Below are 24,294 nucleotides of genomic sequence, written 5' to 3'. Positions count from 1 at the left end.
GAGAAATCCTGTATCTGATATCCATCATTATGGTCAACACCATTCTTACAGAAAATGGAAACAAACAGATGCTGAAGGTGTAGTCCTTAATACTAATGTGACAGGAAAGGCGTAAACACAAAATTTAAGGATATGGGTGCCCAAGGCAATCTACTGTGAGGGGTGAATTGCACTGATGATTGTAGTTTGGGTACTTTGTTTCTGTCCACTGTGGAAGGAGTTCTTCCATATGTCAGCAGGATTTCTGCAAAAATATCAGGATACAGTAAGGCCTAATGATAATGAATTTGCAGGAGCCCAGAATTATGTTTACTATTAGATTCAGAGTCATTCAGCAATGGAAAAATGATATTTGTGATATTCAGTGATTTTACTGTTTTGGGGTGGGTTGAAGATGGTGATTAGATTTAGTGATTTTTATATACACATTTGCGTACCTACTATTTGAAATTTTTGCCCAAGGAGGGATCGTTAATGAGTTTCAGAGTTAATGGTCAACTGAGAAGGATAAGGATGATATTTTTCTTTTCTAAAGCCTTGATTTACTGATTCACTCTGATGGGTCAAATCAAAGTGTCATCTATCCACTGAGTTGATTCCAGAAGCATCTAGTGGCAGATACACATTAAAATGGTCAGGAAAAAGTGATACGTTCCTTGGTATGCCTCTGTATCTTAGTGTTCAAGGACTTAAAATGTAAAGACTTTCTGAGTCTGGATGTCTCTCCCAACAGTCAAGTTCATTAGCCCAAAGGTTTACCTGTTTTTTTTTCTTTTAACCTGCTTATGCTTTTAGGTTAAACCCCAAAATAACTGGGCAGTGTTGATAGAATATCCACCCCTCCCCGAAGCTGGTGCACCTTCTTCCTGCTTTAAAGTTAAGAGACTCCTCAGGGTGCATTTCCCCATGCTTTGCAGCTCTGTTTCCATGTAATCTTTCTCTTTAGTAGTGCTATGGAATGAAAACCGAGATTTCTCAGTATGTGTTGATACAGACAGAGAAGCAGTGTAACAAGTGAAGTGCGCAGACACAGGAACTTGTGGCGTTGTGAGGGGTTAGGAAAAGCTCTATGTGGACAGAAATCAACCATGCATGTTGTAATTGGGTCATTTGTGAATGTCACAGTCCTGCTATGCAATCACAGACCCCTCACCAGCTTCGTTGCCCTTCTCTGGACTCACTCGAGCACCTCAATGTCCATTATATAGCCAATGAGACTACAGCACCTTGGTTTGGAAAACAGCGTATGATCTAGTTGTGAAAAACAGCAGTTAATCAATAAAAGCATTATACTTTTTTGTCAGGATGAAAGTTGACATTGTGAATCCTGTCTTCTAAATTATTTCTTTGATTTCTGCGTTCAGACAGAGGGAGTCCCAGAGCCAAGAGAGTGTAAAAATACAGCTGAAAACTACTACTGAAGAAATGGAAGCTGCTAACCACCTGCAGGAGGAGATACTGAGGGAGGCTGACAGCCAAAATGAGCATAGGAAAAAGATGGTCCACAGTCATGAGGAAGTACTTCTAGAACTATGTGATATCCTAATGTATTACGAAGACAGTACAGGCAAGAAACTCTATGAGCATGGGAATATTACCAGCTTGCACATCCACAAGGTAAGCACAGCGTTTCTTGACATCCTGCGGGATTTAGACTCAGAGTTGTCATATCTCAAAGAAAAGGTGGTTCTGGTATGTGGAAAAAGTGCTGTTTTTCCTTCCAGTACTCATTCTGTGTTTTTGTTTTTTAAACTGGCCTAAGCAAATGGTTCATAGCTGTCCAGAAATGGGAGTTAGCTCTAGCTTCTTCAGTCTTAAGTAGGGCTATCATGCAGCTGATGCAAGTGGCACGTCCTGGATAAGCTAGAATCTGTACCAGGCATAGAGAGGCATGAAAGCCGTTTTGTAGTTAAGATAGCAGGTGCAGGTGTGCCATGTTGCACTGGCACATTCATACCTGTCTCCAACTTGAGACTGGGTATTTTGCTAGAATTTAACCTCTGTTTTGTAGTTTTTTACGGTTCAAGTTGGAAGCGGAAAGAAAGGCATTACACTTTGAAAACTACTATTTAGTCTGTGCTTTCTTTAGAGGTTAGCATTGTTATCTGTTTAAAATAGGTGGAAGAAGAACTGGAGTCATTGAAAAAAGATTCAAAGACCCAAAAAGAACTTCTGCTTCAGCAACATCAATCCAGATATCTGTTCTCCAATTACTTATTCATAAAGCTATTTAAGTAGGCAGTTTTTCGCATGTACCACACATCATTTTATTCTGATGATCTAAATATCCCAGCTATATACCTGAGTTATACAGTAACAAGTTCAAAATAAATGGGTGAATAACTTAATGCAATGTATTTCATTTACAACAAAACATCAAAACAATTAAATTTCTGACTACTGAACAATATGATTACCTGTTCAGTGGAGAGGTTATTTTTTGCCAAGACTAAAATTATAACCAGTATTTTCTTTTTAAAACAGGATTGAGCAACTAATAAATGAACATGAACAGGAGGTGGCAGCACTAACTGCTAAAGCTAAGAGTGCACGTAGCTACGCAAAGAGTATCCAAAGCCAGATGGAGAACGTTCAGTATGTTTATTTGATTATAGTACAGAAAATGTTAAGAAAAACCTTAATTTGAGAGAGCTTATTCTTAGAGTATACCAGCTTATGCTGCTGGTATACTCTATGCCCTACTCTTCTTTTTTTTTTTAATGTCTGAAACTTAGGCAGTCCTTGCATAAACTGTAGAATGAAGAGAAAAAAGAAAAATGAAGAAATAGGGAATCACGCTATATAGAGGCCAAAAGTAATGCATTAGGCAAACTTTGAGAATTGGCACACTCGGGGACTGGTTTGGTTGCTGTGGTTCTGAAGCAGCACCAGCAAAGTGGGTGGAAGTTCAAATTGTGGCTCTAGCTGTCTGCTCTGTTTTTGCCACCAGCTTTTTGAATGATGTATCTCCAGTATCGGAGTTGTGAACAGTTTTTGTAGAGTACCTGGCTACAGTTAAGAGCTGTGGTTGTGTGCAGTTTTAGGTGTCTGTATTGCACCGCGGGCTTTATCTTCTATACGTTCAATGGATTCAGATACAAAATTAATTGCCAGTAACATTATCTGTTGAGTCACAGACAAGACTGAGTAAACAGTTGGGCTGTTTGCATAAAGGTACAAATAAATAGTAATGAGGGGTAATTTTAAATGTTTTTCATTTGGGGGGAGAAAAAGATATGTTGGTACTGTTGACTTTGGCAATAATTGAATGAGAAGAAAATTATACTGATTCTCACCAGCTACTTGGTGACTTAGAAAACAGTGTTCAATTACCAATTAAAAATCGAGGACATGCCATGCAGTGCTGCAAACTTAAGATGAGACTTAAACATCAGTATATATATTATGACTGACCTGCATGGTTGAAAGTGAATAGCTGATAGCAAAATGCCTCTGAGTTCAGCTTATGGAATAGTTGGGGTGCATTTGAAAGGAGACTTAGCTTTTTTACAATTTGGTTTAGGATAAAAGAGTCATCATCAGCAATAAAAATCATTAAGACTTGAGTCTGTATGATTTCGTGTGAGAACTCTCAGACAGCAAATCTGGCCAATAAGACAGTATATTTTAAATGTGGAATGATAATCGACTGTGAATGATAATCATACTTTAAAGCAGTAAGTTTTAGTGTTCTTACTGATTACAGCAAAAACAACCACAAATGTTTCATGCTTTCATGAACCTAATTTCTCCATTTAAAACATTTCTTAGAGAACAAACAAGGAAGCAAAATTCAGTGCATGCGCATCAAGTCAGTCACCTGGGGTCTATAGTTTCTCAGCTGTTCTGAATTACAAGAATCTAGGAGGTTGTATGAAGACAAGGTGTGTATAGATTCGTGTGTTAAAAGTAATACCAGGTAAACCGGATATTTGGATGTGTAAAGTTTTCTGGACAAATCGGGAAAATCTTTTGGTAAGGGTTTGCTTCAGAAGAACTGAGTGGATAAGATAAATGATATTATCTCCAGCACTATTTGTATTATTTTTAGGAACAAGTTATATTTCTCTAACAAAAAGTTTTGCAGAATGCATTGAGAGCATACCAAAAATGATGCCTTCTGGAAATATGTAAAGTAATTTTGTGCTACAATCATCACTTGTATGTGCAGGACAAGAACATTCTTCCACTGTATCACTAGAGAATATACCAACAAGAAAGAAAGTGGGCAGTAAAAATAGTTACTTATTTGAGTTGTACTGCCCAGAAAAGTTCTCTGGCAATTTTTTTCTTGGGAAGTGCAAGAACAAGAGAGTATGGGGATTAGGGCAGCTCTTGAGAAGCATTCAGCTGTCCAGAAGTGCCCCAGTGTAAGTTAAGAATCCTAAAATTCATTGCAAAGCTTCATATCAACAGAACATAATGCAGGCAAAAAAAAGGCAGCTAGCCAGCCCCTCTGTCTTCAAGCCAATTTTTAGATCCCATTATAAAACAATTTTGACAAGTTACTTGCCTCCACAAAGAAGTGCAATTAGACCATTTTTTTCCAGATAGTTCCACAGAGAATTACTGCATACTGATGGAGAGAACTTCATACAGTCCTACCACAGAATCTCTGCCATTTCATAAACCACAGCATTTTATGTGCCTTTTCCAGATTATGCCCATTGCTTCATTCATTTACTTTGCTGCTTTGGATTCTAGTTTTATAAACCATCAGAATATCTTTAAATTCGTAACTATTTTTGGTAAAAGGTAATTCACGTTTTCCGTAGAAAATGACCTGAAAACAGTTGCTCTCCACTTCTTTAAAAATTAGTAGAGCTGACCCATGCAGAAATGCTTGCTGGATCCAAATCCAGCTTAGATTACAAGTCATGAAGATTTAGGTATCCTTCTCCTACATGCTACTGGAAAGGGAAAGTACAGGTCACAGGAGTGCTATGAAATTTGGCACAGTTGATATTCTCTGATCCAAAAACAGTCTGAGGATGGAATGACAGGGATGTGTCAGGTCGAGCCTGTGGAGCCATGACAGATGTGCGGAGCAGGAATGACATTGTGTTTTATCATTTCTGTAGATTTTCACTTTTATCAGTTCCATTTGATTCACATGTATCAAAACTCACGCTAGGCAATTCCGAAAGTGACTGTTTACAGCATCACAAGTGAACTATGGTTAACTGTAAATTAGTCTCAGTTACTATCTTTCACGCTCAAGGAAGAGTACAAGTTACAGTGTGCTTTTTGGGTAGGTCTGTGTACCTACATTTTGTTTGTTGTATTTTTGTTTTGTTTTGTTTTTACCTAAATCATGCAGTGTACTTCATAAGATCATATCCAGTAAAAAACTATAACAGTAGTGTGTATTCCTTAAAATATATTCTCTTTCAGATTATCTATCTTATATATAACATGTAAAATTGGAAACACTGCATCAATTTCAGGCTATTTTTTGCAGTCTACAGATGGCATAAAATGTTGATTTCATTTACCTATAAAACAATAGACTACTGGTCCATGAATAAAAACTGCTTTTCAATAGGAAGTGCAATATTATTAAGTATTATTAGGTAGACTTCAGTGAAAGACAAGTTGATCATTTGATCTCAGGCTGTTATGTGGAGTTATGTCCGGGAAGGAGTGGGGCAGAATCTAAATAAAGCTTTTACAACTGTCTATCTGATTTAGAACAAGCATTTCTCCACAGCTTCTCTCATAGGAAAAAGCCTTCGCAAGTAAAGTTTTCGAGGTGTTAGGTGTAAGCCAGTGTAAGTTGTTGATATCAGATACTTTTCAGCAGTCAGGAAATTTGATGGTTAGGTTTTGGATGTAAATGTAAATATGTAAGTGTTCTGTTTGGATAAGCCTATGTTAATATCTTTCCCTTTATTAAAAAGGGCTGTAGACTGGCCTGCCATCTCATACCCGGCCAAAAGTTGCATCCTTCCACAGCAACTGTGTGACTATCGGTTGGAGCAATACCTGTTTGCCTGTAGATTTCTTGATGTATTTGTAGTGAGGGAATTATGCCTCACTGTCTCCGTTGCATAAAACCTGCCCTTGGGCCTAAGCGCTTCTGAAAAACTTCACTGTATCTTTAAACAGAAGGTGAACACGTCTGGATAGCCTTGGAACCAAATTCTCCCTTAATTAGGAGGACCCTGTCCGAGGAGAACTTTTTCCGTCACTGCCTGTGGGAGCCCTCTTGATAATGCCATACGCAGTCCTTGAGCTCTGTAGAGGACATGCTTCAGGCTTAGGTTTTCTGGGGAAATACAAAGTAGTTGTGTAGGGAGGGTTCAAGGGAGAAATATCTAGGGCTTACTGTAATTTCTTCTCCTGATGGAGGATTCTAGAGGATCAGAGAAGCCCTTTTCTCAAAAAGGATTTCAGGCAAGTAGGGGAAGAAAAGCCACTGATGCTCTTTGCTGCTGCTTAGAATTTGTAGCTCCAGGAAGTCGAAGATTACTCGTTTTATAGGTAAGGAATTTTTGGAGAGTTGCACATCAGGGTAGAATCCAATTAATTCTCAGGAACCTGAGCTAACTCTACAAGGTAATTGAGCTTAGTTATTAGGGAAAAAAAATGCTATTGTGAATACACCTAGAGAAAAACTCTGTTCCATCAAAAGATGACATTTAGACTTGTTTAGAGTAGAAGCTAGAAGAAAACTAAAAGAAAGCCAGTATGCTTCCTAAAGTAGAATATATTAAGATAATTCTTCATGAATTTGCTTTTCATTTAGATGGAGGATCTTGAGAAGCAGTTGCACCTAGCTCATTCTGAGGTAGCAAAAGTTCAGAACGAACGGGATCGATACAACCAAGAATGTGGAAATCTGAATGACCGGATTCATCAGTTGTTGGTGCGAGAAGTGATAGTGTTGAAAAAAAAAACCTTGCTTTCTAAAAGTGTCACCTTACTTTTCTCATTTGCACATTGTTTGTTTCCAAAGTGTGACAGCCCCTTTATATATATAGTTAATTTTGAGGATTATTTTTGATTAGAAATTTGGATTGACTCTTATGACGATTTCCCAAAGGCCTTTGACATTCAGAATTAAGGTTAACTTTGTCATAATTTCAAAATGCTTGAAAGTGTGGAACCTCACACTTTGGATCCCTGTGTTAAGGAACTTTAATCCCTTTAACACATATTTTGTAAGACATGCCCAGGATTTTTGTAACAGTGCTAAATGTTCCTTTTTGATCTACTGAGAATATTCACAAAATGAAATGCAGTTAAAAATTTTGCCACAAAGCATTGGTTTCATAAAAGCTGGCTTCGTGCTCTGTAATTACCCTTTTTTTTTAAATATAAGATTACTCTTTAAAAACTGAATTTTGGGAGGTGGATTTACATGGTTTCATTAGTTTTGTTTGCCTAATTGGTGTTACAGTCCTTCTGAAGGAGATGTTGAAATTATTTCATTCAGTATGGTATTTTTCTATTCAAGAATATGTTAAGTAAATCTTTTCCTGCAGTTTGCTTGAGGAGAAGACTGGAGCCAGCATAATGATTGCATAGTTGAATGTTAAGATACTTTTCTAATCCTTTTTTTTTCCCTTTGTTTTTAGTTTGTATTTCCATTCTGCCATTCTCCGAGCTTGCTGCTTTGTTCTCTACTTCAGCTTTAACAATATACACATAGTCCTAGCTTCCAAAATAATAGCAAAAGTCCTTACTAATAGAAATGTATATTGATAATTCAGTTTGGCTACATTTTTAATTCATATTTTTGATATTTGTAGCTAAGAAATGTGGATGTCAGTATTTTTAATATTATTTACATTTTACATTTATAATTTTAGTTATGTACTATTAGTATTATGTTTGAGGGAGAAAAGAGTTAAGCTCTGGAGAATATGTAATAAACTACTGCAGGAAATGAAACAAGCAATGAACAGTTCTCATTAATGGTAAGGGTGGATATTTATCACAGAAGCCTTCCTTGGTATGTAGCGTAGTGCTTTATTGTTTTTCATTTGAAGTTGGCACAATATAGTATCTTTTCATTTTGCTGCTTATATTGATTTTAGGATAGACATAAATGGTATCGAAGACTTCAGTGTTGAGATTGTACATAATTGAAAATAATTACAGAAGCAATATGTAAAGTTGAAAGTTATTGTTTTGTTAGGAGAAAACACGTAGGAGGTGCCAGACTAGTTTAGTCAATATTCCTGTCCTCTGTTAGGTGTAAATCCATGTCGTAGTTGCTATTCAGATATGTAACCATGTAATTGGAAGTTGCTAATGGTAAGAAAATAACAAAAAATCCAAAACATGATTCAAGGTGGGAAATGAATAATTTCTTGTAGACTGAACTTCATGGAAAAGAGGTAGAACTAAGTCTAGAAAAGGAGCAGAACAAGAGATTTTGGGATCGGAACACTGACAACAGCATGACTGTTGATAATCTAAGGACAGAACTAGACGAGAAGAACATGGAGTTGCAGCTCATTAAAAACATGGTGAAGGAAATGAGGATTGAACGTCAGGGACAAATGGAGCAACAGGTGGGTGAGCCACTGCACCACGATAGCATTCGGGATGGAAAGTGCACTGACTGCAGACTGCACCAAAATTTTCCTTCTAAAGTTGCAGATACAACATAGTCAGAAACTGCAACTTTCTCTGTTACTTTGTCCAGTCCAGCCATCATTTCTCTTTCTTAATGGGATACTGGAAGCATTAATTTTGCATTTGATTTTTGGCAGTGACATAAGCCTTAGGAAAAAAAAATGAATGTTCTGTCAATAGTGTGGTTTTGATTGTAAACTTCCAAAATAACATTTTGTAAATGTTCAAAAATATGGTGCTGGAAGAAGAAACAAACAAACTATTGAAGGCTGTATTTTTGGTAGTAAGCTCTGCTGTAAAAATAATTAGTAAATTAAAGGCCTTCATAATGCCTTACTTTATATAGTTCTTAATGAAAGCTTAATGACATTCTGTGCTCTTGACTCAAAATCTAAGCTGAATGCATTGCAGTGTTAGGCAGAACTACTACTGATAAAGTAGACTCTTAGACATTGAGCTAAGACTCAACACATTGAGCTTCAAGACATCAGCCTGTCAAAAATGAGCTGTAATTAATTAACCTGCTGCCCACTGGCAGCTCCGCTGGTTATTTTACATTAAGAGTAAAGATGAAGTTGAGTTGGTTCCCTTATGTGCTTTTTCTTTTTTTTTTAACCAAACCATGGGCTTGTGCTACCTCACATATCTTTCTACATTTTCCCAGTCCGTTTCTTCTCCTTAACATCGTCCTACCAGGAGGTTCATTCTTTCCTTCTGTTTCTATTCTGTACTGCTGGCAATTCCTGAGTCACAGTACTTAATGCTATATCTGGTGAAAGTCTTGTGAACATTGCTTCCTGCAGGAATAAAATCAGCAATAATTTTTTCATGTGTATATTTTTTTCAATTTACAGTGCAATTGGTCAATTTTTAACACTTAAGTTTTTTTTTAGCCCCAGCTGCTCTAAATTTTAAAGTAACATTTTTTCTTTTTTTTTATCACAGAAAATTAAACATACCAGGCTGATGCAAAACAAAAAAAAAAAAAAAAAAAAAACAGTATTCCAATTAGTACTTTATCAAATGGGGAATGAGTAATGAAAACCAAAAAAACTCATATAGTCATTGTAGATCTGACCACACTAATGTAATTTTCCTCTGAAACTCACAGATGTTTAAGATGTACTGTAGAAAACCAGAAAGTGACATGAAGTTGTGAAGGTAGAAATAAACATTTCTCTTGGTCACTCCTTTTATTGCTATTATTCAGAGGGCTGCAGTTAAGAAAAAAATTGAAACCATTGTCAGAATCTCCTCCTTGACTTTCCAACTGGAGTCAACCAAGGAAAGACTCGGTAAAGTTAAAGAAGATCTTAGAGCCAAACAGATGGATTTGGAGACTGCTGAGAGAACAGTGTCAAATCTTACGGCATGTCTGAAGGAGAAGGAAATGGCCCTCGAGGTTACCAATAAGGAAATCAAGAAGCTGCATTCACATGTTGGCAGTAAGATGCAGAAGCTTGAGCACCTAAAGAACAAAGAGGGCCGTTTACACGATGTGCAGTCAGAGGGTGAAACGCTGAAGCTGCAGGTGGTAGAGAAGGAAAGGATTATTGAGATCTTGCAAAAGCAAATTGATACCATGATCCAGGTTGTAGACCAGCAGTATCAAACTGCTGGAGCGATGGAAGTCGAGAAGTCACAGCTATTAAAAGAAATTGGTGACTGGAAACTTCAAGTGCAAGAACATAAGGTCTGTAAATGATGGTGTATTTATGTCTGTAAGACAGTTAATATTTTCTTCTTGTAAATCTGTACCTTGATATTCCAACACTGTCTGGTTTTAAGGTCAATATGAGACTGCCCTTCAAATCCTAACAGCACTGGAAGAGTTGGTGAATAGAGAAGAATAATATGAGCACATTCCCACCAAAAATGAGTATTTCATTGGTGCAAAAGCAGTCTCCAAAAGGCTTGTCACAGCTGGAATGTAACATGCTGTTCTCAGTGATAGAAACGTCCACATGAGTAGCAGAACAAGAAATACAGTGTTACTGAGAGATAGCAGACAGTGAGCACTCAGAGTTCCAAGCTGGGAACACTGTGTATAACTGGCAGTTTCTCAGACAAAAAATATGTGATATGGCAGTCTTACTCAGGTTGGCAGCTTCTGAAAAAATTTGCTGCAGATAGGGAATTTCATGGACTTCTATGAGAGGACAGTTGAGTATTAAAGAATACGGAGGTAGCGGTGTAAAAGGATGGAAATAATTTTGATATCATACACCTGGTAAGGTTAAACATACTGGAAAGCCATCAGATCAGACTCTGTAGTACCCTTTCTGCGTGGATTAGTCATTTTCACATAATTGCTTTTCTACTCCATTTTTCTTTCATGCTCCAAATTGTTATCTGACAAATGAGAATTAAGGTAATGATGATGTTTTCATATTTTTGTGGTTAATTTATATATACATATATATATATTACACTATTATTATTTTTATATGAATAGATTGCAAAGGAGGAGGAAGAAGTGAGAATACACAAGTTGGAGGCCACGCTGAGCAAGCTGGAATTGGAAAAGGTTAAGCTTGTAAACACATGCACTGAGAGACTCCATGCAATTAATGATATGAAACTGGAAAAAGACGAACTAATGAGCAAACTGAAAGCCATTCGGATTGAGCTAGCTGGTCTTGCAGGTAGGGAGCTTCAGATTAGCTCAGCTCAGATAGCTGCTAAATTGGGCTAATGTTAAAAATAGAAGGGCAGCTTGCTTAATGGATCCAAATATGGCTGCTGGCACAGCTGAAGGTTCCCTGCCTTCATGGGATGGTCACGTTGCTCAGGGAGTAATGGTTTGGGTTTCTGGTGCAGAATGATGGACGTACAATCTTTATGGCAGTCTCTTGCTACCCTGAGCAAAAAAACTTTCTGACTCTAGAGACCAAAGAAGCAGATCTAGTTAAACATAGTGCAGGAATGTGACCGCTTTTCCCCATGTGTTATTTAAGCGGTATAATGGATCCTAGTAGCCATCTATGGTCAAGTTACAGTAGAACTTATTTCTGTTTTGTTTTGGATGCAATGTTATTTAAAAGCTTATGTCCTGACTCCAAGCACTGTCTTCACAGCAAAAGTATGGGGAAGCAGATCAAGATAATAAAAATTGAAAACCTAAAAAAAAGTGAGGTGCTGGACCCAAGCAAGCCACTAAAACTCAGGGAGCTCCTCTGTTAAATCTGCATTGCTGCCTGGCAGGTGTTCACATGCTTTGCTCTCTGCACAACCCTGTACTCTCATAGAATACCTGCTGGTAAAATCTGTTTCTTCACAACCCTGCTCAGTACTCAGCCATACTTCTAAACTCATTAAGTTTTGTAAGAATTAAACAGATACTTCAATCTTACATTGGGGAGCAACCAAAGAACACTTCGGTTTTTGGTGGTGGTGAAACAAGCTTTTACTAACATAGAGGACGATAAACAACTACTTCTTCCTTTGTAAGCAGTGGATGTTCTTTTGCTTTATGTCTTAGCATCTGAATATCTAATATTCCTCTATGTAATATGAATGTATTCCTCTATGTAATATGAATATCTAATATTCCTCTGTGTAATATCTAATATTCCTCTAAAGGGAGTAGGTGACAGATTGGTAATGTTTGTCTAGAAGAATGATGATTTTTTGTCAGTATATTTTTAATCTTTACTTTAATGCTCTAGAGGGATTTGAAGATTTGAAGAGGGATTGCCAGGATAAAGTCAAGGAAATGGAAAATAATGCGAACAGACTGAAAATGCAGTTGAGATCTTCTCAAGCCCAACTGGAACAGACCAGGAAAGCTCTAAAGACTATAGAGGGATCTGATGGCCATGGTAATTATGGAATGAACATCCCCAAAATCCCACACATTTGTTTTCTAGCAGGAAGGTTTTTGTAATTATTGATCCTTCAATAGATGTTGTTAATATTATTCCAGATATTTTGTGAAATAAATAAATAACATTGCAGATGAAGACACTTTAATTTTACTGGTTACTTTATATTGTAAAACTGGAGTTGAGTTTCCTCAGCTGATCTTTATGGAGATTTCCAGGGAATACTCTCTTCTTGTCTTGTGCATATAATGGGTCTGGTACCACCACTACCTTTGACAAAACTCCCACTAATCCTAGTGGGTGATTTGCACACGTACATGATTGTAGGATGCCAGTTGAACTTAACTGTTCTAGCATATTGCTGGTAACTGACTTACAGAATCTTTTATCAGAACTCAGAATGCATAATTGATGTTGTTCGTTGAGAATTAACACTTGGGAACCTTGTTCTTTACAGCTATGAAGGTTGCAGTGGGAATGCAAAGGGAGATCACGGCCAAGAGAGGACAGATAGATGCATTGCAGAGCAAGATTAAGTTATTGGAAGAAGCAATGGCAAATGCAGCTAAGGTCACTAGTGCACCACATAAAAGTTATTAATTATATTTACAGAAGTTTTACTTTGGAGAAGTGCATGGCCAAAATCACAACAGACCCAAGAAGGACCAACGAGAATTTTACCTGATGTAACAGGCACCTTCCGTAGCCTTCTGCTAGCATATGATATATCAATCAGGGAATATCTCTACCACAAACATCAGCCTTTTGTATAAAGCCAGGTTTTCATTGTCTTTGTTTTCAGGGAAGAAAAAAAAAACAACAACCACCAAAAAAAAAACCAGTATAGGTGTCACTGAGTATCAAGCTCTCAGATATCAATTCTTTTTCAAATTTTGCACTAATGTACACCATATCCTTCTGCATTTGCCCTACAGTGCTTCCCTTTTTGTCTTCTGAAGCAGTTCTTTGCAGTTGTGTTTGTAAACTCTGTACCTTAATATCTGTCTAGCATATTGAGGTCTTTCTGACATATTATGTGACAAAGAAATCATGTAGTTATCAATAGCTGAAGTTCATGAATGACCATATATGTCTGTTCAATACAATCCGTCCTCCCTGTTTACTGGCTTTGGCTTCTGTGACTTGAATGTTGCTGGCCAGGTGTGGCAGTGGCACCTTGAGGTGTACAATGGTCCACATCGTGTCATTTTAATACTTAGACTGTGATAGATTCCTTGCAGCCTCAAGTTGGAAGAGGTCATAAAAGCAGAAAGCAGAACATCAATCTGCTCATGGATAAAACTCTGGATTCTGAAGCTTAAAATTCCGGTTTCAAAATAGATCTGAAGTTTAAGGATTCAATTTATAAGGGTTCCTCAGAACCAGTAAATTGTACTTTTCTTTTTAAGTCCTCATCTTGTTGAAAGACCTTGTCTTTCTGCGAGATGTAATAACTAAACTTCTGAAAGGGTTAATGCAGATCCTTCAAAGAGCAAAAAATGTGCAGAAAAATAAGTATGTATAATGTTGGTTGTTATAAATTCTTGAATTGTACTTAGTTGTCCTCCTTTCCTTAAATTCAGGAAATGCATTACCTCAGAGAAGAGAATAGTAAACTAAGTCAGGAACTGAGCTGTATCGCAACAGAAAATAACAAAATTGCTGGGCAACTAGAGATCCTGAGATCACAAGAGAAATGTCTCAAAGAAAAACTATCTAAGATGGAGACAGCCCTTGATAAGGTAGCTTAATACAGCTTTCAGTGAGACTGCTGAGTGCTGTCTGGTACAGTCATGTGGGAGGAGAAGGTGTCTGACCTTTTGCCTAGGTTGTGTTTATTTTGTCCTATTCACCTGTCCTCTAAGGTACTTACCTGAAGAAATAATTGTAGTTAAGACTGTCTTTTGTTTTGTTTTGTTTTTCTCTTAAAAGTCTTCTGTTTTCCTAAGAGGCAAATAATAACTGCAGGGAATTTAAATCAGATTGACCTTCCAGGCAGTAGCACTGTCTCTTGCATGGCTCCTTTCCTTGACTGTCCTGTAAGAGAGGCCTGTTGATTTGTACCAGGGCTCCACTGGAACCAAGCATGGGCACGCACTGACTCAACGTAGTTGGCTGGGCTCAGTATTTTCTGGGGCCTGAGTAAGCCAGCTGTGTGTCCCTCAGGTGAGGGGACTTTTTAAACATAGGTTGTTACATTTGCCTTTTTTATTTGGGCATTCTGTTGCTGACCTATCTGCCTCTTAAGGCTATGTTCTACATTTTGGTCTGGCTAACATGTAAGTCCAAGCTGCCTTACAGGTGAGCTGCTGCTCCTCCAGAAGGAAGAGTAATTTTCAGGTGCTCAGAGTTCTGGCTCTTTAGGATGCAAATTTCCACGTAAGGTGTTTTTTTCAAACGGGAGAAAAAAGCATACAAGAGATGTGGGATAGTTTAGTATTGTGGTAGCCCTGAGATGTCCTCCACTTGAGAGAATCCTGAGCATATGTTAAAATTCTGAAAACAATGAAGTGATCACTGTTGTATCCAGTTATAATAGATACTAGAAAGCGTTTTGAGAATTGAGTGCTGCATATTGTGAAAGCTGTGACTAAAAGTGATCTGCTGTTGCTTAGGGCTTGCTGTCTGGTACCTGCTTCTTGTGCTTGGCACATGATTAATGTTCTTCCATAGGAGCTGCAGGGCCCAGGGTACTCGTCAGCTTCTGCTTCAGGCAAGCCACGGCATGTGGTGCCTCTTCCCCGCCTGTACTCCACTGCTATGCCACTTTCCCTGAACTTGGCCAGCTGTACCCCTCACATGAGTACCTGATTCATAGAGTGAAAGTGTACTGACACAAGGATGTTCCAAAGATTAAAAATAACATGGAGATCCTGAACGGGAAAGCATCCCCTAGAAACATCCAAGAGCAGATTCTTAGCACCAAAGACAAAATAATTGTTTATAGCTTCTCATTCATTGTGGAGTCTCAGATTTTATTTCTTTCTGCTTATGAAATACATGAAAAAAACAACCAGACAATAAAAAAAAAAACCACTATAGATTGTAATAGCAGTTTATCTTACTTGCATCACCAATAACTTCATTTTTTACTTTTTTGTTTGATGGTACTTGTCAACCACGTATATTTGGTAGTGAAAATAGACTTGTACATAGTTCCTGATACATTTTACCATCTGATTGACCTTCTAAAAGTTACTGCTTGTCATACTTAAATCTTTCTCCAAGCTGGATTTCACTGATTTTTGACCAAATTTATCCTAGTAGATAAAACACCGCCCTTACTTCTTTTTGGGTTTGTACATTTACATTAGATTTAAATTGGATTGTAGTGCTATTTTGATTTTTCATTATAGAAAACATCAACTCAAATCGATTTTGAGGAAAAAAATCTTTTGCTATTTTTTGTATAGATTTTGTATAATTGTCCAAAATGGACCTGATGTTTTTCAATAAAAATGCATCAGCAAATAGTGCCAGTTCCATGCACAGACAAAGGTTAAGTTGGTGGGAGCAATGCTTTGAGTATGTAATGTGCTGAGTACTCTGGAAAATCCAGTTCTTCATAGGAAGGAATGGTTTCATTTGAATGATGTTGCACTTCATCTCAGAGTAGGGCTGTGACAGTCAAGTAGTTCATAATTGCAGACAATTCAGCTGTTAGAGAAATAAGTGCCTAGAAAGCACCCTGAGATACTAGTATTACTGCCTTCCAAGCTGATTGCTCTCTGTACAGTAAGACCTGGAATCACAGGTTAAAAAGGTAACAGGGTTGTCTTGAAAAAGCTTGTGGTTGTGTGGGAAAAAAATACTCTTTATAATAAAAAGCTTATTTTTTGTTTTTGACCTTGGGACAATAGTAGTAACCTTTTTACAATGTTTATTTAAAACATAGTTATGTCAGCTATGTTCTCCGTTAATTTTATTTTATTTCTTTACATATTTTGGTCAGATAACTTTCCAGAGTGTAGTCACATTTAGAAAGTGTTTTGACAGTTTTCAAGTTATCATGATCTAGCCTCCACTACTTTTTAATTAGAACTACCAAAACCCACTTTTTTCTAACTGGTAAGACAAGAAAAATGTGACTTTGGATGAGTTTTGAAAAGTTGTGTGTCTTTATTAAAATGCATTGTAACAGAATGATTTTATTTCAGATGCTTTCCAAGCTAAGCATTTTGAAGGAGGAACCACTGCAGGACTTAAAGAGGACTCCTCAAGAATTAACAAGCTCAGATGATAACATCTCCTCTGTAGATCTTGGCAAGAATGACAGCGATGGTGGGAAAACATCACCTTTAGCAACCATAAGGAACACTGTGTAAGAGCAGTAAACTGTTACTTCTGTCATGTGTGGTATACCTCTGTTGTCTTCTAAAACTAGAATTTGGACATTCATGTATTTTGGGAGCAGTATAGGATATCTTTGTGCAAGAAAGGTAGTCTTAGGCCAAAAGCTTCCACTGCTTCTGTTGTTTGCCTGGTTCCTCAGATCCATCAGATGGCAGGGAAATAGGAAGTGACTACGCCATTTACCTTTATTGCTTTCTTTTGGGCATTTGTGTTTTTATTTTCACGTAGATTTCCTTCTTTCTCTTCTTTCTTGGTTTTAAACAAGTGAGAATGACTGCTAAAAGGCATTCAGCACTTCAGCCTTTTTTGTAAAGAAAAAGGTGACGATATCCCCCATAGAACAAATTTCCTTTTAAATAAATATTTTGTTAATTAAATAGTGGACTTCCACCAAAAGAAACACAAATGGTAAGTGGAAAGCTGGAACAAGATGCCTCAAGGTAGCTTTTGCAGAGGAGAGATGTTATTGATTATCTCCTATGAAAATTGAGATGAAGCTTGATTTTTGTTTTTATTTCTATTTTTACTTTCATTCTCAGTGCCTTAGTTAAGAGTTGTGCTGTATCCGAAGTTACCATATCAGAACAAGATGTCAAACAGCAAGTATTTAGGGACAAGAAAAACTTGGTTTTTTGTCTATTCACAACTTGAGGTTGTTGCAAAAAACCTGACAGAGGAAGAAGGTTTTACATGATAAAGATAGCACTTTGTATGCTTGAAGCAGGCTTAGCAGGGTGTATTTGGCATAGATACAGGTACAACAGCAGAGCTGCTGGAGGAAAGGGAGCATTTCTACAAAAGGTCAACACTAAGTTCAGCAGGATTTCACTTCTTTGGAACACTTCTAAGTGTCTCTCAATGCCAGTACTTAAAGTCAGTCTGTCTGTTGCTTGGATATAAATCAGTGATCTGTTTCGTTCTCTCATCAAATATTGCTGTACTCTAAGAATGTACTGTGCCTGAGAAAATGCATAGGACAAAACTGGAAAAGGCATGAATATATGATGGTACTTATCTAATGTCGTTAGGTGAAATATGGGCTAGAAAGCACATTCCTAATAAGTGGAAGCTGGTTTGAAGAAGCTAGATCGAAGCTCTGTCATGTGGGTAACAAGAAAGAAGATAACAGTGGCAGTAGTTGTCAAAATTAAAAGTTTGTTATATGTTTTTCCATTTCCATGACTACACGTTATTTGTACAAAATGTAGTCCTTTATTTCCCAAAGATAGCCCATAGTTCAGTGATCTAAATTCACTACCACTCTAATAGACTTTCAGTGAACGTGTGTAACAATTTTACTATTATTTTTCTTCACCCTTAGGATATAGCTGTGTGCAATTTTACTCTGCTTAAAAAAACACCTCATCTTCTAAAAAAGTAAAATGTAGCAAACCTAATAGCAAGGCTTTTGCTGTGACATTGACAGCCCTATGTCTTTTCCATGCGGGGAGGCTCCAACTATAGACTCTGCCACTGAAAGCAGCATGGAACAGGATTCTTTTGTCCGGTGAGAAGTGATCTCACTTAGCTGAGCTACCTGCTTCTCAAAGTACTCATTCAAAATTCATTTTCTAAGGCTTTTTTAAAACTGCATTAGTTGTGAGCATGTTTCTTTTGTTTTATTCATAATGCTAAAAGCTTCCTGGGAACTACAAAACAAAGCTGTGATGTTTCTTTCATCCCTCTAAGAGCTCTGGAACTTAATTGCATTGTTTGCCTTTAATATACATGTAGAAGAGGTGGGGATTACATATGAGAACTTTATGTTCTCACTGTGGAGGCTAGCTAGCATTATGAAAACTTAGCACAATATTTACAGAATATTGCAAGTTTTTGGCATCATCTTGCTTGCAGGGATCCTTTATGCTTACGAACTGCAGACCTTCAATCCCAAGGCACGACCCAGCCCTTCACATCCCCTGGTAAGTTTTCAATGGCTGCATTTGAGGATGAGTGCTCCATGTGGATGTGGAACTGGAACGTTACCGAGTATTACTCAGAAAAACAAACACACACACCTTGCTGCAAAATCCGTGTTTTGTTGCAAACAAGCTCCATGGAGGCTGATACCAGAACACTTAAAATGGGTTTCTTCTGTGACAGTTATTCATGAATAGCAATAGCCTTGTGTAATTAGTACGGATAATACTTTCAAATTTTGGTGCCTAAGTTTAGGCCTTTAAGAGCCTGTATTCTGTATTCAAGTATCTAAATATTGATATGCTTTTGAGATGGATCAATTCATTGAGGATTCCCTTGATTTTATTGAAAGTGCTGCATGGTCAGTACCTTTTAAAATGCAGTGACATTAATTTAGTAACCTAAATAGGAATATTAAGGGTATGGCTTTGAGCATCGAGGTTGGAAGATAGTAGGCTAAGCCACCTTCTCTTTTACTGCGCATAGATTTTACATTCTGTGAATTTTCTGTGAAAATTGCCTACAGATGCTGAAAATTTGTTCTCTCTTAGTATTTAGGTCAATGTTGTTTTTTTTTTTTTTTTCAGAGACAGCTTAGATCTCCTCTGTCTGTCCTGAGGAGTAACTGCTATGAATCTTCTTTTTAAACTTCTAAATAGTATAGTAAGTAGATACTGTCAGCATTCTATTAAACCATCTACAACATCCAGGGATTTCCCTAGCTTCCAAAATACCTACAGGTATCACTTTTTACATAGAAGACTCTCCAGTCTTCTGGAGAGTAGTTGAAGGAGGGGATTTTGTGAGAAAACCCCAGAATTCTTTTCAAGATGTCCCAGGAGGAGAGCTAGGAGTAAGGAAACAGACTATGGGAATAAACAGAAGATTTGTAGCAAGTCTTCCCCTCATTAGTTGCATGTGACCTTTATTTACACATACTCAGTGTATCATACACATGACAATATGTTGCTTGATCTGCTGATTGCATGTTTCTGTGTATAGCTAACCTCTTTCCTTATGACTCTCTTTCTGCCAGGAATTTGAAGCATATCAATCATTTCATGCAAAGGAGGGAAATGGCAGACCTGTGTATGCAACATTATCTTTTCTGTTTGTTTATATCTAAGTGATGTTAGCAGTCACATGTGAAGGGAACCAGGTAGCTGGCACCTGTGATATTGCCATTAGGCTTTGCTGGAAGTGAACCTTAAGTGAGTAGCGAGCAGAAAAAAGCAGGCACTACTTTATCTGAGGAAGGTTTCCTGGCCATTTTGCATGACAATCGATTTAACAGTAGCAAGCATGTTTTTGCAACAAGGCTATAGTCTCCTGCTAGCTTGCCTACTGATGGAACGGATCACAGCATGCATAAAGGGAACCCATGCCTTTAGTTGTTACAGAGACAGTGTAAACACTGGGAACAGGGTTGGTGTTTAGGTGTCTTCTTACTGCTCTTTGCTTGGCCGTCTCCTAGAAGGTGCATCCATCTTCTCAGCAGCTCCACGTTACACATCCAGACCTAAGAAGGTCTGTCCAGCCAAGAGGTGCAGAGAAAGGTCTCCGGTACACTTGCTGTTAACTGCTCCACCAGACGACCTTGCAGCTGGCCCCAGCACCTCACCAGAGCACAGACCCTCTGTGGGGAAGAGTGATTCTCCAGACGTTGTAGCCACAGTCCCCTGGATAAGTAAGTCCAGTCCCATTTACTGATCCAAAGATCTTGGCTGGGTCTCTTCCCAGCCAGTACAGTAAGTGAGTTACAAACAGCAGGTTAAATTCTGCTCCTATTATTCTGTAAAAACCTGTGGAGTCCCACCATCGTTCACTGATCCAGTCTTTGGCGATTTATGATTGTGGTACCTTTACTTAATACTGCATTTGTTTTTTTAATATATGTTTGTAATGCGTAGCTAACAGAACCCAGTCACGTTGCCAAACATACACACCGGTGTTTCTGAAGTGTACAGGGCTGATACAGGATTGATCTTGATCTTGATCTGTTGTTCCAGAAAGTGTAACTACAGCTTGCAAATTTATAGAAAGATAACTTATCAGCGTTCATTTTAAAACACAGGAGTTCTTGCCCACTTACCTGAAACTGCTCTGTTTTTGCTTGCATCAGACTGCCTTTGATACAAGGTAGAGGCGTCTATCTTGTGAAAGCTAAGCCCTGTTACAGATGTGTTTAAGTAGAGGTGTTTTTTCTGCGATGAATGAATTGTGAGTAAAATATAGCAGCTAATCAATGTGCTATAAAAAGGGAAGAGAACATACATGCCACATGCCACTAAGTCTAAGAACCAGTGAACTTCTTTATTCAGGTAAATATGTAGCATGTAGGGTTGCTTAATATTTGCAATAACAGGCAACAAAGTTGTCTAATACTCATATTTTTCATAGTCGATACTCTCTCTGTAACACATCTAAAAATGTTCTGGGGTTTACTGAAAATACTGATATAAGACTGTGTCTTTGTAGCCTTTAAGTGGTAGAAAAATAAGTTTTCCAGAACCACAAAATGTGTGAGGATGATGAGCATTCCAGGTAGTCTGGATGAGCCAGGCTGTCGGATCTGCTTTATTATTTCACTTTGCAGAAAGACCCTAATGTGAGTAGGTACAAAAGGAAAAGCAGGTAAGCTACTGACTTTTCACATGATACTTAATTACCAAATAACTTAAAAAAAAAAATTTCTCTTCCTCTTTCTTAAAATCTGAAAATAACCACTTCTATTAGCAGGCAAATAAGCACTGCAGGTTGCAGTGTAATAGAAATGTAGCCCACCTAGCTCTAAGCTAGTTGTAGTACAGGCAGAAATATAACCAGAAGAGACTAATTTGTCTTGCTTCTCATCTGGAAATTGTTTTTTCTGTATTTTCAGTGTAACTGTAGCATGTTTGTGTTGCACTGCTATCACATAAATGCAAGCTTCTTGGTTACTTCATTTTTCGGTACTTTAAAAACATCAGGATCCTCTCTCTGTCTGTAGAAAGGTATCTAAAAGAGCTGGGCTGAGCAATCAGCCTGACTGGAACATGAACAGTATTGCTCATTGACCTTTGCTTTGCTGGCTGGCTGTGCAAAAATGAAGTGTGTATTTGTTAGCTCACCTCTATTTTCAGTGCATATCTAACAACTAAGAAATGCCTGTTCATAAGCAGAGTGCAAAGGTGTGTGGCATTTCCCAGTCTACGTGCTGCACTGGCCAAATGGGTACCTGCAAATTTCTGTAGCTGTAGAGCAGCACAACCTTCCTCTTTAGTGTGTCTCAGCTCTGGATTTCACTTGTTTTAGGGAACGTAAGCATAATGCCAGGCTTTGTGGTATGGTTATCTCCACAACTATAATTGGAATTGAACTCCAAATTGTTTCTATGTAGACCATGGGAGATCTAGCAAGTCGAAGTCACAGCCATGACTTTCAGTCAGTTGCCAATCAATGCTCAGTTTATTCCTTGTTTCAGTAAGTTGCATCTTTCTGTACCTTAGTTTTCCCATTGGTAAAATGAAAATGACACTACTACTTTCCTTTGTGCAATCACTGTAAATTTACTGGCAAAGTGTTATTTGTAAGCTGTGGGCATAAATATTACTTAAGTAACATAAATCATTTTTTTCCCATACCCAAGCACGTTTATAGGCAATCTAGAAATTCAGTTGCATTCTCCCTTGAACAGAAATGCGATAAAATATAAAATTCTTTTAATAACCTTGCCTTCTCACTCATTTTCTTTGCTACTGGAAATTTTGTTTGACATTTTCTAGGAACTTTACTTTAGATGGAATGATAAAATAATTTATCTTACGATGACTTTTTTATTTTGTCATAACATGCTGACAAGTAATTTTTTCAATACCTTCTCAGTCTCTGGAAACTAGTGAGAACACATCTTAGAAGCTACAGAACAAGATGGAAAGCCTGCAAAACCAGGTGGAAACGTTACAGAGAAAAAGCCAAGTTGCCAGTATTTACCAAATATATTCCTATTTTATTTAAAATACACTCCCCAGAAACTGTGTTACCTGCCAAAGCACTACCTGTGTTTCTGTGTTTTACATGATGTCAGTTTATTTGTTAATGTTTTACCAGTACCCACTTCTACTTTATCCTGCTCCTCGGAGAGTAATTAGATTAACTACACAATGCGTTGTTTCTCAGCCCCTTAACTCTTAATAAGCTTCAAGATCCTTAACATTTCAAACATGGCAGCTGGTCAGGGGTGCCTTCATGTGCTATCATGTCAAATTAAATTTTTAGAGAGCTGATGACTCTTATAGAAACTGGATGATACTGTGACAGCAATTGACTCCAAAAACATAGCTTCCCAGCAGTAGTCTTACAAGCATATTCTTTCCTCCTCAACACTTTCTTTTTTTTTCTTTTAACCTGAGATGACCACAGTTGTAGACAACTTTTTTGAACTGTTCTTGCTCCCTTTGAAGTCACTGATAAGACTACTGTGAACCCTGCCTGCGATGGCAGAATGCTATATGAGATGGAATATCTTTTCTCTGCACTTTTTCTGAATTCACATTCCAATAACTCCACCTTTTCTCTTTTAAGTCTCCTTACATGGCTATGGGAAACAATTATTTCCATACATCATACAGTTCACACATCAAGGACATTCAAGTAACCTGATTTGCTTAAAAAATGATCATATATAAAGTATAAGGTAATTGTTCTCATTTTTATTCTTGGCCATTGCTAGCATCTTCAGGTAGTCTGTTTTCTGTACGCTACATAAAAATCTATATACAAATCTGTAATGTGTCAACTGTAAGTATATCAAAGAGATTATTTTAAAAAAAAAAGTCTTTTATATGCACAATAAGTAGACTTGTTGTCATGAGAACTGGGCTGGACATTAATTTAATGTTGCCCTGTAAAAGAGATTCTAAAATCAGTAGCATTTTTCCACTACTCTACCATTTGGCACTTAGACACCGGAAAGCAGATTACATGGTGTCTGTTCACAACTAGGTCCATCTTTACTGCATCTGAAGAAGTGCAAATCAAAGTTGTACTTAGAAGAGCATGATAAATGCAGAGTGTAACATGTGGGAGGATATTACAAAGCTTGAGGAGTCTGCACCTGAGGTGTCAATCATTTTAACATAAGCTGGTGTTCAGATAATCTGTTCCTTTTGCTATTTTCAGCTATGTCATCAATGATCAGAACTCAGGAAATGAAGACAGAGAAAGCAAAGGAAAAGGAGAAGCTGTCAAAGTGAAGACTTGTGTGCATTAGTGATTACTTTCACGTATGTATGTTGTGTTTAAAATAAACTGTGATAATAAGGGTTCTCATAGTTTCGCAATTCTTGCCTTGAACCAGGACATTCTTTACAGGTTTTTACTTTTAAATGAATGGGAAATACAGAGGAGTAAACACATCCAAATAATATCTAAATAAAGACTTTCACTGGCACACATTGTCAGTAGCTATGTGCTGTGGGTGACGCTGGCCACAGGTCATTGCTGATTGCTTCAAGTTCCAGTAAGGGCTTTCTTCTACGTGTTCTGGATCTTGCACATGATTTTGGGTCCTTTTTTTAGAAATTTAGTTTTGAAGTGTTGTGTATTCCACATTCTAAAAGAAATCCTTTTC

General features: G+C 37.6%; 1 protein-coding gene across 1 annotated transcript; it reads left to right on the top strand.

Annotated features, from left to right (window-relative positions):
* Positions 1–1,344: 1,344 nt before the first annotated feature.
* CCDC158 (coiled-coil domain containing 158) lies at positions 1,345–23,986 on the top strand (the record flags this gene model as incomplete). The annotated part of the gene is given in 18 exon segments (XM_040555309.1): positions 1,345–1,692; positions 2,119–2,201; positions 2,485–2,595; positions 3,772–3,843; positions 3,845–3,884; positions 6,749–6,868; positions 8,325–8,522; positions 9,797–10,279; positions 11,042–11,231; positions 12,255–12,407; positions 12,868–12,980; positions 13,994–14,152; positions 16,568–16,731; positions 18,618–18,685; positions 20,158–20,379; positions 20,693–20,697; positions 22,548–22,641; positions 23,844–23,986. Coding segments are annotated over 18 exon segments (2,697 nt in total), but the record flags the coding sequence as incomplete, so codon positions are not given.
* Positions 23,987–24,294: the final 308 nt, after the last annotated feature.

This window comes from Cygnus olor, chromosome 4, assembly GCF_009769625.2.
Source record: "Cygnus olor isolate bCygOlo1 chromosome 4, bCygOlo1.pri.v2, whole genome shotgun sequence".
NCBI lineage: Eukaryota > Metazoa > Chordata > Aves > Anseriformes > Anatidae > Cygnus > Cygnus olor.
Note: the sequence above shows the minus strand (reverse complement) of the source record. Positions and strands in the feature narration are given on the sequence as shown.